Here is a 20,636-nt window from a genome sequence, read left to right as displayed (position 1 = left end):
TCCACAAATTGAGAAGATTCGATCGAAGTTCGCTGAGAAAATCACCGTTAGAGGTAAGGTTACCATCGGTGTCTTTGATTTCCGTACTGTTTTCTTGGAATTCTCTATAGAAGAAGACTTTAAAATAGTGTGGTATAAAAGATCCATAGAAATTGATGGGCAAGTAATGTGGTTGGAAAAATGGTCTCCGGATTTCAAACCTGATGAGGACTCTCCCATAGTTCCGGTGTGGGTGTTGTTGCCGGAGTTACCTTTTCACTGTCATGTCTGGCACTACGTCAAACAAATTGTTGGGCTTGTAGGTAAACCCTTAACCATGGACCAGGCAACTGAGCACAGAACTAGACCTAGTATGGAAAAAGTAAGGGTGGAAGTCGACCTTACAAAGACTAAGATTACGTCTGTGTTTGTGGGATCAGAGGATGATGATTGTCCAAGAAAAGGGTTCTATCAAAAGCTAGAATACGAAAATGTTCCAAAGTACTGTAGCTATTGTGAAATTCTTGGCCATACTATTTTACAATGCAGGAAAGTTGAACAAAAAAAGGTTGATGAAAAGGCTGCTGCGGAAAAACTAGCTAAGGAATTAGAGCAAGCTGAATCAAGTGGTACTGCTAACAAAGAAAAAGAGATGAATCAGGATCAAAACAAGGATCAAAAACAGGGCAGAGCATGAAAAGAAAGAAAAAACGGCTGACAGAGGTGGAAAGGAAGCTGCTATGTCACAAGGATCGAAACAAGATGATGGAAAGAACTGCAATAAGAGAAAAAATCAGAAAGAAGTTGAGAGATGAACTTAAGGAGAAAAACAATCACAAAAACAAACAGCAAGTGGGAAAGATGGGTGAAGGACCAACTGCGCAGAGCAATGAAAGTAAAGCAACTAAATTTCAATTCAAAGCTACTAATGAGCAAACTGCCAAGAACAAGAAAAAGAAGAAAATTAAGAAAATGCCACAAAAAAAGAGTAAGGTGGTATTCAGGCCACAGATTTCTGCTGAAATTAAGACCAGGAAGAGATACAAAAGAACTCAGATTAGACAGGATAAAAGCAGGAATTTGGATGATCAAGAAGGGCAGCAAGAACAGAAAATTCAGTAGGAAGAAAGTTCCAAGAATCAGCATATACCAAAAGAGGGAGAAGAAGATACCAATTAGGAGCAAGATGGGAACAACACTGAGAATAAAAAAAAAGAACAGGAGACAGGAAATAAAAATCAGGGCAGGGTTTGTAGCAACCTTGATACAGCTGCTAAGTATCGAGAACCAATACAACTGTTTGTGGAGCAGTGCTGTGATCAGAAGGATCCAAATGCTGAGGAAGAAAATGAAGTTGTAGAAGAAACCCCTAGAGCTAAGGAGGAAGATTCAGTTTCCAGCAATATCAACAGAGGAAGCAAAAAAAGTGAAACAAAGGATCAGGAAGAAACAAATGAGACTAAAACAAGGAATCAACAAGAAGAAGATCTCAACAAAAAGAGACAGCACAAACGAAAGGATTATGAAAATTATATAATGGAGGAGTCATCAAACACTAAATATGTTAGCCATGAGAATGAGAGGACTTCTCAGAAAAGTGATCATGGAAAAGACTCTGATACTGATTATATAGAAGATAGCAACACTCAGAGAGGAAGAAGCAAAAGCAAGAAATCCGAAAAAAGAGAAAACTCCAAAAAAGCTCTTTCACAAGGAAGGAGGACAAAAGCAGATACCGCCCAAAATATCCAATGATCAAAGCAATCTTTTGGAATATAAGGGGAGTTAGAACTAAGAAAGCCATTCATAGGCTTAAAAATCTTTGCAGTAGTAATAATGTTCAGTTTGTGGCTATCTTTGAACCCTTTATGAATAACAGCAAGATTGAGGGGTATAAGAGGTTTCTAAAATTTCAGTTTTGTCATGCCAATAGCAATGGACAAATCTGGTGTTTTTGGAAAAAAGGACTTAATGCCAACATTATTGCCAACGAAGATCAACAGATTACAATCAAATTTACAGATGATTATAACAAGGACAATTTCTATGTTACCTCAGTCTATGCTAATGTTCTTCCTCTGAAAGGAAGGAGATTTGGGATAGTTTGGAACTGGTTAACTCTTTCATTTCTCAACCTTGGTGTATAGGTGGAGACTTTAATGTCATCACTGACCCAGAAGAGAAGATTGGGGGGAAACCTCATAGAATGAACAAAAGCATAGACTTCATTAATTGCTAGAACAATAGTGGGGCAACTGATTTGGGTTATGCAGGACCCAAATTTACTTGGTATAACAACAGAAGACCTAGAAAAAGGATCTGGAAGAGGTTAGATAGAATTTTTATTAATGATCCGTGGGCTCAAATATTTCAAAAAAACTCAGTTAGACATCTTGTGAGAACAGGTTCTGACCACAGACCTTTATTAATGAAATGTTCAAACTCCATTCAAGATTATCCTAGCTATTTCAGATTTCTCAACTGTTGGACTAAGATACCAGGTTTCATGGATATTGTCAAAGATTCATGGAACATTCCAGTTCAAGGCAATTCAATGTGGAGACTCCAATTCAAACTTAAAGCTCTGAGCAAAATTTTGGCTCATTGGTCTAGACATGAAGTTGGAGACATTCATAAATAGGTTGCCCAATGGGACGAAAAGATTCAAACCCTAGAAGAACAAGACATTGTTCACAATTCAGAAATTGCTAGAGAAGAAGTGAACAAGGCTCATGCAGAATACACAAAATGGATGGGATTACAAGACTCAATCTTCAGGCAAAAGGCTCATACTCAATGGTTCAAAGAGGGAGACAGAAATACCAAGTATTTCCACAGTCTACTCACAAACAACAAAAACAGGCTTCAGATCAGAAGAATCAAAACCACAAAGGAAAATGGATACAGAAGGAGGACAGCATTGCTAAAGCTGCTGTCAAACACTTTCAATCTAATTTCAATCTTGCAGATCCTATCCTTGATCATAATATTTTGAATTGTATTCTTAAACTGATTACTGATCAAAATAATTCTAACTTAACTATGTTACCTGCGCAGGAAGAAATCAAAGAAGCAGTCTTTAGTCTCAGTGCAGATAGCACAACAGGACCAGATGGCTTTAATGGCACTTTCTTTCAAAGCTGCTGGGACATTATTAAGCAGGACATAACTGACTTTGTTATAGAATTTTTTCATGGAAAAAAACTGATAAAATTCTATTCTCATACATGTTTAGCTCTAATTCCCAAAATTAGTACCCCAGACTGTTTTGCTCAATTTAGACCAATCAGTTTATCTAACTTTTCCAATAAGATTATTTCTAAAATTTTGGCAAGAAGATTAAATCCTTTATTGCCTAATTTAATTTCTCATAATCAGTCTGGTTTTGTTAAAGATAGACTGATTACTGAAAATGTTCAATTAGCCCAAGAGATTATTCAAGACATCTCTAAAACCAACAAGGGTGGTAACATTGTGTTGAAATTGGATATGGCCAAAGCCTGTGATAGGATGTCCTGGACCTTTGTCTCAGAAGTCCTTAGGAAATTTGGTTTTGCAGACTCTTGGATTAATTTGATTTTAAATCTTGTTTCAGGTGTGTGGTATTCAATCATCCTGAATGGCAAAAGGGTTGGCTTTTTTCATCTTCTCAAGAGCTAAAACAGGGAGACCCATTATCACCCTTTTTATTCATTCTAGCTGCTGAAGTTTTAACTATATCTCTTAATAATCTTCTGCTAAATGAAAATTTCATACCTTTTTCAATGTCAGGAAGAGGTCCTCTAATTAACCATCTGGCTTATGCAGATGATATAGTTATTTTCAGCAGTGGAAAAACTAGAACCATTAGATTGGTAAGGAAGCAGATCAAGAAATATGAACAAAGCTCAGGCCAAAAGGTTAACAGAGAGAAGAGTTTCTTCCTAACATCCCCAAGAACCTCTGCTACCAGAATTAACAGAATGAGAAATATTACAGGGTTCATGGATAAGGACTTCCCTTTTACTTATCTAGGGAGCCCAGTATATGTTGGCAGGAAAAACCTTGAGTACTTTGATAACATGGTTAGTAAGGTCATCAACAGATTGAGTGGTTGGCAAGGGAAAATGTTGTCTTATGGGGGGAAGATAATACTCATCAAACATGTTTTGCAAGCTCTCCCAACTTATACACTTAAAGCTCTTTCACTTCCAAAAGGCCATTTTTAAGATTTTGGAAAAACACTTTGCTAACTTCTTTTGGGGAATAGACCAAGGGCAAAATAAATATCATTGGTGTTCTTGGAAGAATTTGTGTTATCCAGAAGCAGAAGGTGTCATTGGCATCAGGAGCCTGGAGGATCAAAGTAAGGTTCTAGCTACTAAAAGATGGTGCGAGATTCAGAGCAGTCCCTTCCCTTTGGGCAACTTTTTTGATCAACAATTATTGTGTAAGGGCCCATTGTACCACCAAGCAGTGGGCATCAAGTAATTCTCATCTGTGGAAGATGATGACTCAAGTTAGAAGCAATACTGAAAAGCACATGATTTGGCAGATTAACTCTGGCTCTTGTAGCTTCTGGTGGGATAATTGGACAGGCAAAGGACCACTGGCACACTCTTACCCTGATAGTAGAAAGAGCATCAGTACTCTAGTCAGTCTCTTTATTCAAAATAGTACTTGGAATTTTCAGAAGTTGAGAGGTATTATTACTGAAGATATGGTGGATCATATTAGTACCATTGGTATTGGTAACCAACACAAGAAGGATAAAGTCTTCTGGGATTTAACAGTTGATGGAAAATATTCCAACAAGTCTGCTTGGCATAGCATCAGAACTAAAAATCCTACTAACCAGTTTCTTGGCAACATCTAGAATTCCCACACCCCTTTTAAGATTTCCTTTCTAACCTGGAGGTTATGGCAAGGGAAAGTCCCTTTTGATGATTTTTTGTCTAGAATCAACATCAATAGGAATTCCACATGCAACTGCTGTCAACCACAGGTAGCAGAAAATATGCAACATGTTTTTATTAATGGTGAAGTTGCTCAGAAGATCTGGAGACATTTTGGAATTCCACTGGGTATTAATACACAGCAGAGTACTTTCAGGTATATGTTACACACCTGGTGGAATCAAAGGAGTGTCAATGAAGTTCACAAAAAGGTTGTTCAAATTGTCCCGTTGTTCATTTGCTGGGAAATTTGGAAACAAAATTGTGAGTGTAAATATGGAGAAAGAAAAAAGTTCAGTGTGTATCTAATGATCCAACAAGCAGAAAGGAACATTCAAAAGTCCATTTTGCAAGCTTTCCCTTCTAATCCCTTGACATTTTCTTGGATTTCCTTTTGTGACACCCTCTTCAAACTTAAACCAGTCCTAAATCTATCATAGTTTGTTGGAAACTACCTACTGGAGGAAACTACCAACTGAACATAGATGGCAGTTTTAAATCAGCTAATGTCAACGTAGGGATAGGAGGTATACTGAGAAATGAAGAGGGTAACATGGTTCTTGGTTTTTCAGTACCCATTCAATGTGCAAGTAACATAGAAGCTGAGGCAATGGCTGCAAAGTATGGGATAAATCTCTGTATTCAGAAAAACTACTCTCGTTTCATGCTAGAAGTAGACTCAACTGTCCTGGTTCAGATGATCAATGACAACAAGAGCCTAAACTACTACCTGAACTGGATCATGGAGGATATTAAAGAAAAGAAGATACAAGCAAATATCAAAGTGGAGCACTGTTTTAGAGAGGCAAATAGAGTAGCAGACTATTTAGCCAAGAATGCTGCAGGCAGCCAGAATTTTACCTTATATGACTCCTATCAGCAACTTCCTGTAGGGGCTAAAGGTCTATTCCAGCTGGACAAGAGCCAAATGCCTTCAATAAGGATCAAATATGATAAGGCAAGTTTTTTTGTAAGCTAAATTGTATAAGAGTCATACTTTTGTAAGGGTTGCTGTTAGCTAAGAGTTTAGCTTCACTTCCCTGTTGATTGGAAATTGTATTATCCTCTAGTGTTGTATCCAGAGGTTCAAGGCCAAGTCCACCTCTTGTAATCTTTTGCTTCTGAAATACAACACCCCAGACAACCTGGGAAAATTAAAAAAAAAAATATAGTTTTGCCTGCACTTATGATTGGAGTTTAGCCATTTTTGTCTTAACTTCAACCATATGTGGCTGAAGTTCGTCATGTTTGCCTGAACTTTAGCCGCATCAATTTTGCCTGATATCAACCATATTTTGCTCGAACTTCAGCCATTTTAGTCATTTTTTCCTATCTTCATTCATTTTTGTCGGAGGTCCATCCACATATAGATGAAGTTCAAGAAAAAAATATGGCTGAAGTTAGGCAAAATTACTAAACTTCAGCCACATATGACTGAAGTTTTAGGCAAAAATGGCTACACTTCAGGCAGAAAATGCATGAACTTCACCTGTATGTAACTTCAAACATTGTGTCTAAAGTTTGAGTTTGTCAAGCCTAACTTCAGACACTGCATAAGTGAATATATAGGCAGATATTTTTAATAAGTGGGTAATAATTAAATGACGATTTCAAAACAGACTGCCCGTGAAGTTTTTATGAACATGTGCAGATGATATGTATCATATCAATGCTGAAGAAAGAGTTTTTTATATTTGTTTTTATGTTATAATTCTGAACAAAGTTAATCCATGTTGGTACTTAATTTGACTCAAAGAGTCTCAAAGTAATGGCGGTGAAGTGCAACCCAACATCTCTTAGTTGGTAGGCCATAACCTATCTAATGACATTATGCCTAGTTGGAAGAAACGAATTTCAACCTTCCACCATAATTTTAACTATTCTTGATTCTTGATGATCTCTTCAAGATTTGCAAATAGATTGAATTTAATAAATGCTCCATCTTTTAGCACGATCAGTGAATGAAAATGTCAACTGACGGTGGATCTTTTGGATCCTTCAATTCTATAATGCCAAGCTAGTTCAAGAAAGAATTGCCTCTGTTAAATTGCTATGTAGTATATAAATTCACACTCAACCGTGTGAACAATACAAATCAAAGTCCCTCGACAGTAACACAAAAGATGGCTAGTGCAAAATCACAGGTTGTATCGATCTCCAAGAAGATCATTAAGCCCTCCACTCCAATCCCTTCTTCACTTAGACGTCACAATCTCTCTTTCATGGATCAATTGGTTAGTCCCGCACATAATCCATTGGCTTTCTTCTACCCCAAACGCACAAATTCATCATATGACCAAAACCACATATCCCAGCTTCTTGAAAATTCCTTTGCGGAAGTATTGACCTCGTATTATCCATTTGCTGGAACAATCAAGGACAATGTCTTTATCGATTGTGATGATAGGGGAGCTGAGTTTTATAATGTTCGAGTCAATAGTTCCATGTCTAAAATTCTCAGCCACCCTAATTACCATGATGCTACAAAATTAGCTTATCCACAAGGTTTGCCTTGGAACACTTCATATGACGGAAGTTTAGTAGTGGCTCAGCTTACACATTTTGATTGCGGTGGAATAGCAATTAGTATATGCATCTCACACAAGGTCGCCGATGCATATTGTGTAATCAAATTCATCAATGATTGGGCTGCATTAACTCGTGATTTGGGTGCAAAACCATCTACTCAGTTTGATGGAACTTCATTCTTTCCACCAACTAGTGATCCTTCAACTTTACCAAATTTCGAGCCCGAAAATCAAGAATGTGTGACAAGATTGTACCATTATTCCTCCTCTGCATTAGGCAGACTGAAGGCCATAGCTTTTGCTGAATCAGGTGTTGAGAATCCAACCCGAGTTGAAGTTGCCACAGCACTTGTTCACAGGTGTGCTGCGGCTGCTTCAGCAAAGAGGAATAATAATTCGGGTTCATTCAAACCATCTTTACTGTGCCATATCATGGGTTTGCGCCCACCAGTGCCACTAAACTACATTGGAAATGCTAGTTGCTTTTTTGTCTCATCAGCACCTACAGAAGATGATATGCAAATGCCCCAGTTGGTAGCTCAACTAAGAAAAGCTAAGCATCAATTGCGCGACAAACTAAAAAATGTGCCACAAAATGAGCTATTCTCTCAAACACTTGAAGTAATCAAAGGGGGTGCAGAGCTATTGGCACAATTAAGCAACTTTGATTTGTATAGATGTAGCAGTTTGTGCAATTTTGGACTATGTATATTAAAAGAATGTATGTATATTAAACATTCAAATTTGCCCTTGTGGCAAATAATTGTGCCAAATAACAACACGTGTAGAAGTTTTTCCAAAATTTGAGTCAGAACTATCGAATACGAACGCTTTATCATATTTTCAAGTGTTCAATTGAAATATGTCATAGTTCGAGTGACTAAATAAAATAGGCATAATACATAAACAGACCCTCAAACTTGGTCTCAGCTCACAAGTATGCCCTCTAACTTTGGGTGTGCACAAGTAGGCACATCAACTTGTTTCCCCTTTGTCAATTGAACACTCCAACTTACAAAACGATCATCTAGACACTTCCAAACTTTATGTGTCACATCAACATCTGTGTTTACATATTTAACTTTATACAAGTTGAGGTGTCGTGCCTACTTGTGCACACCCAAAGTTGGAGGGCATACTTGCTAGCTGAGACCAAGTTCGAGGGCTTGTTTATGTATTATGTCAAATGGAATACACTGACAAGTGTAAGGAGTTGTCGATGCATTCCGCCGAATTTCTGCTTATAGAGTAGGTAGACACACTGATACCTCATTACTCCAAATAAAAAAGAAAAAGGAATAAAGACTCCAAATTCTCAGTCATGCGAAGAGTAGGAAAAGAGAAACACGAAGGAGCTAACATAAATCTTGTATTCAATAAGGGTAGAATACAAATGATAAGCAGAATTACTTTACTAAGTAGGCGTTTGGACGTGCGATTTCATCTCATGACTTGTCATGAGATGAAATATTGCGTTTGGACATGCAATTTCATCTCATGACATGAAATTCCAAATCATCCAGAAAGATATAATTTGGAATTTGAAATCATGATTTCAAAAATTTTAAATGTAAAACTTGACCTATAAGTTTATATTTTGTAAATAAAAGACCCATAAGTTGGTAGATATTTTTAACAATTACTCCCACCAACCATTTACCAACCTTATTAACTTCTATCAACCATCATTTATGTTCGTACCATGTGGGAGGATTATATTAAAGAGTAATTACATTATTATTCATGTTAAATTTTCCTTTTTATTGAACTAAAATTTGATCAATTGATGTTGTATTTTTTAGAAAGGCCTTCTAATAGCGTATTAATTTTGTTATGAACTAGGACTTGCTCATTTGGTAAGATTGTATAAGAATTTGGAAATTTTGATAGTTTTCACATTTTGATGGATTTTTATGTCTATAAGAAAAAATACAACTTAAGAAATCCAAATTGCATTTCCAAACATGATTTGATCCCATGGTTTCAAATCAAGTCCAAACGGCTCCTAAGTAATACCAAATTCAGTATATAACCAGACCATTCCCACTAACATGGAAAATAAAGAGAGAAAAGCTGAACCTAAGCAAGAGGAAGAAGAATCTATATAAGAAAAATGGAAAAAACAAAATACATATTTTCCTTTGTGGATCGTATATGCTGAAATGACCTTTCATTCATCCTTACTACTGTACAATTGATCAAGTCTCTTAAGAAGAATAGATTTCACTTCTCAGAGTCCCTTGTCGACTATATCTAGCCAACAAGTTCCAAGCAAGCAAAGCAGCACCAATGGCAGGCTCCACCTAATTAACAAGAGTCGAGAAAATTAAATGTTGGTTGAGCAATGTTCACGGTACCAGTTAGCAGGATAGCTTTTTGGTAAAGTATAACCTTTTTATATTTTCAATATGAGAAATTATATTGAGGAAAATATGCTTACCTTCGGACAAATGGGATGAACCCCAGGGAAGTCCTTGCATATACAGTTAATGACTTCTCTTCCTATATCCCATTTCTTGTTGGCTTCAAGAACACCCCCAACCATAACAAGAGGAAATGGATCATTTCCGTCTACAGAAAATTCAATTCAAAAATCAACTTGTTAGTCACGCCTGGAGACAATTTTGCACACATGATGAGGTAAGACAACTTTGACAATGCAATAAAAAGAACGTCTAGGGGGAACATAAAGAGCTTTTAACAATGAAGTCAACCAAGGCACACTGGATTGCTGCTGAAACAAGAAGTATGTAATAATGACTTCTCAAGCATGCTACATCTGGAGACCTGCTAGATCACCCAGGAGTTTCAAGTCCGAATATTATATCACAGTTTACTTAAAGAAGAATTGTCTTAGTCATTTTCACCGCATCGCATTCTGTTAATACTTTTATTGTCTACTCCTAATATTTGATACCTCAAAAAGCCAAACATTATCCTAGTTCTTCCCCTTTAAAACCTTTAAGTTGGCCTTGTCAGCTCCACGTAAACACTAATCTTATGGAAGAAACACATTCCCCTAGCTTGACATCAATTCTCAATCAGATGATACCATTCCCAACGTGATTCAAAACCAACCATTTAACTGAGGAAGTCCATTATTTGGAGAAGTGTAAAATGATTGAACCTGTAAATACGCAATCTCAAGAAGAAAATATAGAAGTGCAATTGCTTCAGATCACTATTATTCCCATTTCCAGCACCACACTTCTCAACAATTACTTTCTCTTATAGGCACGACTCCAGTCAAGCATATAGAAGCAAAAGATTAAAGCATGATTAAAGTTCTGCTAATCTAAAATACTTCAGCACAGTTCGCAAAGTCATATGTTCAGAAGAAGTAAACACATAAGTTGATGTACCAAATTTTTCAAGGTTAAGTTCAGTGCTAGGAGGTAATAAATACAGAGAGACTACTACAGACATATGCAGGGGTTTAGATATTAAAGATATCAAACATTTTCATGTAACTGCAGTCCTATTGCAATCACTCAATTGATTGAGAGCATACCTTCACCACACAAGTGCAGTCTTCTAACAACAGCTTTAACACTCGAAGCTAATTCTTGAACCGCATCTCTCAATATCTTAGTTGCTACTTCATCACCTCCCTCTGCACATGTCACTACAACTGGAACAAGAGCTGCAATCCTAGCCCAGGATGGATCTGAATAGGTCCACCTGAAAATTAATGAAAAAATGTTCTGACTCAAAGAGTTCTAGCGAATACACATCGTATAAGCCCCAAGAAGAAACTATGAAAAGCAATTGAAGTATCTAAACAGAAATGCATATCAAGAAGATCTAACTTAGTAGGTCAAAGTATTACTATTCTTGAATAGAAGCAATACAGGCATGCAACAAGAAATGCTATATCCCTTCCGGTTATGCAAAATCAGTAAAGACATCCACTGTGTAGGATAATGCAAGCTATGAAACAAACTTTCTTCAGGCTAACGAAGACATGAACATATAGATGCATAGAAAATCAACTAAGAAGAGATCAGAGACTCCAATAGTTTCCCTACATTGGACGGATCGGCAAAAGAAGGATACTATATTTGTATTTTACTCAAAGAGGTTACTACAACATTGGCGCCATGGTAGTGAAAGTTAAGTCTGCTTCTTCTCTCTGTTCCTCACTTGGTTGATGAAGAATATTATCTCAGAGCATGCAGAGTACTATTTAGAATCAATTTCCAACCTCAATATTTGTTTCGCAAGTGCTTTGTCCATGATAAAACAATTCACAAGCACACAAGGGACACATGGACTCCTTTCTCTGGTAAATTATTTTAAAGATGAGAAATGGTACTTTGATTAATCAAAAAATGCTTTATATATTAGACGAGGAACTCATACTATAATTCAATTTAAGCATAAGCAGGGGCGGATCTACAGCCCAGTGAGGGTGTTCGCCCCAAAAAATTACAATGTATAGATAGGGTAGATTTTTTGTGTTTATGTACATATATATACTTTTGAATACCCTGAATAAATGCAAAAGGTTAGCTCAAGTAACCCAGGGTGTTCAAAATTGTCTTTAGCGTCCTAGGTTCGATTCCCAGGAACAACATTATTTTTATATTTAGCTTTTGTTGTTTTTTTCGAATCCCTTAAGTAAAAATCCTGGATCCACCATTGAACATAAGCTTGCAAAGTTAAATATGTAATATCGTTGAATATTTCAAATATTGTTCCTTTGACATCTAAGGTGTCGAGTTCAAATGTATTCCCTATGCATTAAAAAGAAAAACTCTTTAACAACATAAGTAATAAATGTGCATGCATCTTTTCGATAACAAATTTTGCCTGTATGAGCTACTCTTTGTTCATGTCTAAGCAATAATTATTTAAAACCGACTCATAAGCGAAGTTGATGAGATTAATGATTTAAGTTTTGACCAAGTACCCGATAAGTTCATCAGGAGAAGAAAGATCCAGCTTCCTTAGAATACTTGATGTAAGTGCAGTGTATGGACCACGACCATCATAGGCTCTAACTGCAGCAGTCAATGCCTGTGCAGCTATACCATATCCACTGCATGGACAAGAAATAGATCCTTTAATTTAACCAACAAAGGAAAAGTACAACCACCAAAAGTTTTAGAAGGCCATTGCTGCCTAGGTAAATCAATAGGAAAAATTTAGGAAATAAAATTTCTCGAACTGGATTAAAACAAATGTGCACAGCACCAGGTAGTTTGAGACAGTATAAACAAATGGAAACTTAAAATGACAAGGTAATGGAATCTGGTATGAGGTTTGGAAGATATAAACTAAGGAAAAAACCTTCAGATGAAAGTGCCCATATTTTGATCTAGTTGTCAGCCAAAGATCAAAACATTTATTGGCTCTCAATGTTCACAGTAGACAATGGACTTGGGAGGTGAGGGAGAAGAAGCCAAAATGATGAAATAACACTTTAACTCATGAAAATAAGATGGCAAATGCAGTGATGACGCAAAATGCATACCTTCCCCAATCTCCCAATACAGGTCCAGCACCAGCAGCTCGAGCGTCTCTCCCATCTTCAGTGAAACCATAAGCGATTGTTCCTGTACCAGCAATAAGGACACAACCATGAAGCTTTCCCATTGTTCCACTTGCAAGAGCTGCTACTGCATCATTCTGAACAAAGAATTGGACATGGCTGGGGAATATATCTCTACAACAAATTAAGGGAAAGAAATTTAGAAAAAGATAAATGTATACAAAGTAATATGAAGTCAAAGAAAAGAAAATCATGAGTATAGCAGATAAACAGCAGTGTGATGAATCCAAATAAAGAGCAATGACAAGTATAGAAGATGGGAAGAAAAATGAAAGAGACATCTCCAGTCACGACTCACAAGATGATATGCCAAATGGTGACACATGGAGTCAAGTCTCCAATAATTAAGTAAGAAGAACAAAGGACGACACAATGCATAGTAAGAGAATTTTCAATAAAGATCATATAATGATTTCCAAACTTCCCAACCATTTCAAATGGCCTTGGTACAATTCTCTAATAGCACTTCATTTCACCTCGTAGAAGCACAGGGCACACTAGGAACACAGCATTTAGAAACTAACCACTAGTGCTGGACACACACTTTAAATCACATGAAAAAATTGACATGGAAAGACAACACGAAAGTATCAATTTTTTAAAGCATACCTAAGCCAGTTCATTATTCGCTCTACATCTGTTGGATGGTTGACGCCAGAGACAGCCAAACAAACAGCTTGTACACAGAAACGTGTTGAGCCTGCTTTTGATAGAGCATCAGCCATGACTAGCTCTAGAGCATCCCTCGCGGCGCTTTCTGTAAAAAGATATATATTGAGAACTATGGGCAGTAGAGTACTGATTCTTAAATAGAGTAAACGAAATTGGAACGATAGCGAATAACACTTGCCTGTCACATATCCTCGCAATTGTCTACATAGAAAGCACAAAAATATATATATCTTTAACTGAAGGTCACTGTTTGCCCCTCCCACAAACAGATATCTGCCTTATCCATTTCCTCAAACAGAAAGAGATCAGGATACGGTGTCATCTCCTTGAGAAGGATAGACATAGAGAGAAGTACATCCGACACCAGAAAAGTATACCGAACACCTTGTTACAATCAGATAGTTGAAATGTTCATGTTGATCTGAGCTCTATTTTCTTTTCTAGGATAGCAGGTTCAAGTGCCTGAGGAGCATATTTCCAGAAAAAAATATGATAGATTCCCTACATTCTTCCTCTGTCTTGTTTACACAATCTTGTTCTTTTGGAGTCACAAATGAACCTTGGGATAAAGAAAACACATCCCTCCCTTTTACTAAACCATGGGGGCCACAAGTAGCTTATAGTACAAATTGAGTTGTCGTGACGATACCTTTCAGCAACAAAAAAGACATCTCTTCATCACAAGACAACTATGGATTCCAACTTTTTTATTTTTGCTTTCATGGAATATGTTCTACTACTCTTGCTAATCAACCATTAACTTCCCAAGACTGAATACAATCCGTTTGGAAAAATCAATTATTGAAAAGGCGATCAAAATGGTTCCAGCAATTCGATTTAGGGATGGAAGCCACTCATTTTCCTAGTTTTCCTGCGTCTCTCAATAGATAGGGCACTCCCCTTTCTCATCTAATTTCATAACTTGACCAAAAAAACAAAGTATCATAATATGTTATTCCTTGAAATGAAACTTCCATGGTAGACGCCATTTCAATCTTTCCACTGTATGTATTACAACAGTATCTAAAGGGAACTTATGTAAAGTAAGTCTTTATGATAAACAGTAAATTGTTAATCTAGTAAAAATAGTAAGTAACCTGTTATCATGAGTTAATCTAATCAGTGTAAGAAATATTTACAAAGTCAGTATATAAAGTTCAAATCTTTCAGAAAAATACATAATCCCTAAAAAGTTCTGATGTTTGCTATTTATGAAACAGGTTATTTTCAATTATTAACTCTGCCAGTGCTGCAACACATGCTTTGCCTATATTCCCAATAATTTATCAAAATGTTACAAGTTATAAGGCCACTCTAGCCCACAACGGTAGGGGTAAGGAAGTTCTCCAAAAAATAGGATTGATCAAATTCTATTGAGTGAGACTCATAGAATGACTCTGATTATCAAATGATTGAATAACTAGGAACAATTTACTTATGATACTTAGTTGACATTCATAAAAAGGATGAATTATGCACCTAAGGGTGTCGCCTAGTGGTCAGTGAAGTGGGTTGAGAACCATGAGGTCTCAGGTTCAAATTCCGGCAAAGACAGAAAACATTTTTTTCCATCCGTCATAGCCTTAGTGGATAGAGTTATCTGGTACTTGTTGCTAGTGGGAGGTGGCAGGTATCCCGTTGGATAAATCGAGGTGCGCGTAAGCTGGCTCGAGCATCACAGTTATAAAAAAAACACATGAATTACTTGTGGAATTATAGTATGATGTGTTAAGTTTTAACAACAGAAAAAGAAAAGGCCAAAGTAAATACCTCCCACACTATTGTGATTGGAGCATCCAGCAACTGCTCTTGAGAGAATGGGAGGAGGGTCAGGTAGTGAATCAGCAAAAGGGATAAGAGGCATACAAACACACACAGTACAAGTAGTATCACCATCCAATCCCAATATCACTTCTCTTTGATCACAAAACTCATCTCCTAATAGCTGCATTTCTTGCTCAAAATCCCATATCTCTCCATTCCTATACCTCTTCATTTTCCACTATTATTACTCTCAAGAATTTTTTTCACAGTGAAAAAACTGGTAGGTGAAATGGTGGTTCTTGAAGAAGAGGGAAAGACCCCTATTTTAAAGGGAAATTTTCAAAAATATACGGTCCAACATAAAATATTACACCACTTTAACCCAATATACAATACTCTCGCACCTTTCGAATTTCGAGATTCAAACAAACATTTTGACAATAAATTTTTCATATATCTTTTAGTAAATAATTTGGATTGACAATTATTGTGATTTACGATACCTTTTAATAGTTTTTAAATATATAAATTTTATTTCAAAAAACTTAAAGGTTTCATGCCTAATTCACTGTCAAAAATCAATACATAGAGCACATACCCTATCAACCTTTATATAAAAGTGTATAATAGCGTATAAAAGGTGGTTACACACAAATATGGGGCTAACAAACTCAAAATATAAGCTACGTGGTATGAATATATACCCCCAGTAGACATAAAGGGTAATTTTCCGTATTTTAAATTTGACTAGTAGTAGTAGAATATGCATAGAATAGAATATTGGGACGGCAATGAAACGACAAGTGCTAAGAGTTTTGATGGGTGTGTGAGATTGACGGATGTTTTCGTATTGGGCTCTATTTTAGGGATAAATAAAGACTAATACGTCGGATTGCTGTTTTGTAGCTTTTGAATTTCATGCAAGGACTGCAGAGTAAAGAAATATCAACAAGTTTGTTTATTGGCCATTTCCCCCATTTTCCTTCTCTTTGTATCTTTCTGTTGTTTCATACTCCTCTCCTCTCACACTCCCATTTTACAATATTTTAGACTTACGGGTTCTCCATAGGCGGATCTGCAGCAACCACGATTTGTTTCACCAGTCGTGTAAATTCTAACAGTCATATTAATGTGGAAAATTTTCCTCTTTCTTACACTGTATTTATACAATATAGCACGGGCTAATTAGTACCTTTATGGGTAGACCCACCCCAATAGCTATTTCCAACTAGGAAACTCTCTAGATTTTTATTGCCCCCTTTGTCTTGTCATGTTTTGAGAGTTAGTGTGTGTTCTGTAGTGAGGAAAAAATGTTTTTGAACTTTTTCATGTTGGTTTGGTTAAAAACTTTGGGCCAAATATATAGATAGCCCTTTAAATTTGTCATGATTTTTATTTAGATATTTCAACGAAGGATATGATATATTAGACGCCTAAAGTACAAATATATTGTGTCTATTGAAAATAAGTTTCACAAATGACATTTCAAATTGATTGTGTCCTTCTCATTCTCAACGCACCGCATCTTCACCCTCACCCCAGTAGCCCCATCTCTATCACCCCACACACCTGCCCCTACATCTACACCTACCCCCACCTCCTATACTATTTGTCTAGATTACATACAAATGTTTTTATGATAATATTTTTTGCTTACATACCGAACACAAGAAAATAAGTAAGATACCTTCTTATTTTTCCTTCATACCGAGCATACTCTTAAGTTGATTAATTTGTGAGTTAAATTAGATTATATTAATTCAATATTTTAAAAATTATAATTTAGCTATTCAAAAATTACACGAAAAGTGTTATAAGTTATAATTATTCTTATATCAATATTGTGAAAAAATATATCTTAAAATGTTGATCAAATTAATACTATAATTTAATTCTTAAAAACTAAAATATGACAAGCATTATGGGATGGAGGGACTATCACTCCTACACTATATTTTATTACAATAAAAGATGATGCATCGTTATAGATTGTTTGGTTAAACTTCTATAATTTGTTTATTTTGAAGAAACCATTGGTCAAGAGTACTTTTTGAAAAAGTAATCTTGGAGAATAAAAAATTTGTCTTTGGTCAATTTGAATATCACTTTCTATCAATATTAGAACGCAATTTTTGCTTGACCAATGTTGTGCTTCTGAAAAAATACCACTTTTTTTAGCTTCTAAAAAATAAGTTTTACTTATACTAAAACGGACTTATTTTTTTCTAAAAAAATACTTGATCAAACATCTCAACTCTCTAAAATAAGCATTTGGAAAACATAAATATTTTTGGCTTCCAAGAAGCTTGATCAAATAGACTACAATATAAGAGAAATAATCTTATCATAAAACTTAGAATTATTAAAACAACAATAAATTACTATTACAACATTTTGTCTCCACTTTTCAGTATAAAACTATATTATAACTAATATACACCTATTTCATATATGTATTACTAGTGAGTTTTCAATAACCCTACACTATATAGTGCTCATTGTAACCGTATAGGATTCATTTTTTGGCGCGGATTGCCCTTCTTTTGGGCCCGGGGGGGGGGGGGGGGGGGGGGGTGTCTTTAAATTTTGCCCCTCATATTTGTGGTCTTTAAATTTTGCCCCCCGTATTGCTGGTCTTTAATTTTTGCCCTGAGTTCGAACTCCCGCTCAAGCATAAATTAAAAAAAAAATCACAAGGCAAGGTTTGGGTCGCGCGTATGCCGGACCCGGCATACACTTGTTAAGGAATAACCAAAGTTATGCCGGACCCGGCATACTCATGCCTTATGGGCAGACTTGGCATAAGTATGCCTGGTCCGGCATAACTTTGGTTATTCCTTAAGAAGTGTATGTCGGGTCCGGCATACTTATGGGCAGACTTTTAGTTAAGCCTTAACTAAAAGTTTTTTCCTAGTTATGCCTTATGGGGCAGACTTTTAGTTAAAGCATAACTAAAAGTATGCCCCATATAAGGCATAATTTTTCCTTAAGACATAGACTTTGCATTATAAGGCAAACTTTTAGTTATGCCTTAAGAAAAAGTTCCGCCTTATGGGGCATATTTTTAGTTATGCCTTATGAGGCAGACTTTTAGTTAAGGCATAACTAAAAGTATGCCCCTAAGGCGGAACTTTTCCTTAAGGTATAAACTTTGCCTTATAAGGCGGAACTTATAATTATGCCGGGTCCGGCATAATTTTAGTTATTCCTTAAGGAAAATTCCACCTTATGGGGCATACTTTTAGTTATATCTTATGGGGCACATTTTTAGTTAAGGCATAACTAAAAGTTAACCTTAAAAAGTAAAAAAAAAATATATATATATATATATATATATATATGCCTCAAGGCAAAGTCTGCCCCCATCAACAGACTTTTGGTTAAACATAACTAAAATTTTGTCGATGGGGGCATAACGAAATTCAAACTCTGCCTTGCGAATTTTTTTAAAATTTTTGACTGAGTGGGGGTTCGAACCTGGAACCCATGGGTTTTAGCCGAAGGGCTAAATTTAAAGATTACAAATATGAGGGGCAAAATTTAAAGACCACCCCAAAACAAGGGCAATTCGCAGAATTGCCCTATAGGATTCCATCATAAGAGTTAAGTTCACTGTCTTGAATAATAATGAAAAACTTACATAAACAGCTACCTTTTATAAGCTCCTAACAATATATAGCTACAAGTTTGTACTTTAAAAACTGTAGCTGCCTTTTATGTGATTTCGGCTGTATTTCCATTTTTTAAATACAGCGAAATACATGTATCATAAAATAGTGGAGTAAATCCTTTAAATACACAAAGGAGTTGGGTATTTCATTATATTTATATATTGATAATCCTTTGTTTTCGCTGTATTTCAGTGTTGATTTATCATTTTGTTTTGGCTGTATTTGAATATATTCGACTGTATTTGAATGTATTTACACTTAAAAAAATGACGATGTCACACCCCATTCCTGATAGGGCATGATGGGCACCCGACCCCTTACTTAGAGCCGAGCGAACCCGCTAGTTCTCGCTATGTTCATAATCTCACTGTACTCTTAAATCTCGAAATGAAATGCATAATGAAAGATTTCCAAAAACATTCTTTTTGTCGTTCTTAAATCAAGTAAAATCTATAATCATATGAAACTTGTAACATAATGCATAATGATACATCGGCTTGCAGAGCCGCTTACAAGACTGACATGTCATACACGTGACTCTGTCTGCAAAGTCTCTAACATGCTATATACCATAACATAGATACTCTGACTCGGCAACACTCCGGAAGGAAATGGAGCACGCCAATCCAGCTGGAACATCTTCTAGCAATATCCTCTACTCATTTGTATACACCTGCGTGGCCTGAAACGCAGCGTCCACAGGAAGGGACGTCAGTACGAGCAATGTACTGAGTATGTAAGGCATGAATAGTAACATAATAAGGGATGTAAAGTATGAATAATAGTCGAAGGGAAATATAGAGCATATCGTAAGATAAAAGAATAACCTGTACATATGAGTGCCTCTTAGGGCGGAGGCCATGCATGCTAGCTTTCTTTCGAAAAACATATAAATATTTGCAAATAAACTGCCCGACCATATAGGTACGGTGTAATGATGCCCGGCCATTTAGGCACGGTGTGATCATCATTAGCCCACGTCCAGGCCTCCCGCATCCGGGGTAATCATAAACTGCCCACTGCAGTGGTGTGTCTGCCCGGCCGCCTATTGGACGGCGCGGTGTTATACTGCCCGACCATGTAGGCACGGTGTTATTAAAATACATACATAATTATAAATCATGCATGAGAGCCCAAGTGAAAGCTACAACTCTATCAGAGTGACGTAAGGTCGGTAACCTCCGATCTATATTATGGAATAATCATCATCGATATATCTCACCTCGAAGGAACAATTCATGAGGTGAGGCCAACAACAATGAGCAACTCAAGGAAATCATGAAATAAACTCGATAATCTCATAATAGCATTAAAATCATAAGCTTTGGAACTTCTCGAATCAAAATCATCGTCATCATGCGCATCATAGAAAACATCTCATCTTTTTTATTCTTATAAAGCATACTCATCTTCAGCGTCATAAGAAACTCTTGGAATCATGAAACTGTAACATTTGAGGATAAAGACATTATGGAAAACATCTCATCTTTAGTATCGTAGGGAACTTTTAAGAATCATGATAAAAACATGTCCA

General features: G+C 36.3%; 4 protein-coding genes across 4 annotated transcripts; 3 read left to right on the top strand and 1 right to left on the bottom strand.

The window, feature by feature from the left end:
- Nucleotides 1-672: 672 nt before the first annotated feature.
- LOC132619620 (uncharacterized) lies at nucleotides 673-1,734 on the top strand. The gene is made up of 2 exons (XM_060334468.1): nucleotides 673-1,097; nucleotides 1,236-1,734. The coding sequence occupies exons 1-2, from the start codon at nucleotides 673-675 to the stop codon at nucleotides 1,732-1,734; spliced, it is 924 nt and encodes a 307-aa protein (XP_060190451.1).
- Nucleotides 1,735-4,975: 3,241 nt separating this feature from the next.
- On the top strand, nucleotides 4,976-5,892 carry LOC132619619 (uncharacterized). The gene is made up of 2 exons (XM_060334467.1): nucleotides 4,976-5,070; nucleotides 5,337-5,892. The coding sequence occupies exons 1-2, from the start codon at nucleotides 4,976-4,978 to the stop codon at nucleotides 5,890-5,892; spliced, it is 651 nt and encodes a 216-aa protein (XP_060190450.1).
- Nucleotides 5,893-6,950: 1,058 nt separating this feature from the next.
- LOC132619618 (acylsugar acyltransferase 3-like) lies at nucleotides 6,951-8,248 on the top strand. Its single transcript, XM_060334466.1, has one exon. It carries the CDS (start codon nucleotides 7,037-7,039, stop codon nucleotides 8,246-8,248), a length of 1,212 nt encoding a protein of 403 aa, XP_060190449.1. The 5' UTR covers nucleotides 6,951-7,036.
- Nucleotides 8,249-9,526: 1,278 nt separating this feature from the next.
- Nucleotides 9,527-16,567, bottom strand: LOC132618715 (uncharacterized). The gene is made up of 7 exons (XM_060333716.1): nucleotides 15,438-16,567; nucleotides 13,605-13,752; nucleotides 12,918-13,109; nucleotides 12,354-12,482; nucleotides 10,953-11,122; nucleotides 9,882-10,012; nucleotides 9,527-9,744 (listed from the first exon to the last, which is right to left on the bottom strand). Exons 1-7 carry the CDS (start codon nucleotides 15,661-15,663, stop codon nucleotides 9,649-9,651), a joined length of 1,092 nt encoding a protein of 363 aa, XP_060189699.1. The 5' UTR covers nucleotides 15,664-16,567; the 3' UTR covers nucleotides 9,527-9,648.
- Between the last annotated feature and the right edge of the window lie 4,069 nt (nucleotides 16,568-20,636).

This window comes from Lycium barbarum, chromosome 11 (genome assembly GCF_019175385.1).
Source record: "Lycium barbarum isolate Lr01 chromosome 11, ASM1917538v2, whole genome shotgun sequence".
In the NCBI taxonomy this organism is placed as follows: Eukaryota; Viridiplantae; Streptophyta; class Magnoliopsida; order Solanales; family Solanaceae; genus Lycium; species Lycium barbarum.
Note: the sequence above shows the minus strand (reverse complement) of the source record. Positions and strands in the feature narration are given on the sequence as shown.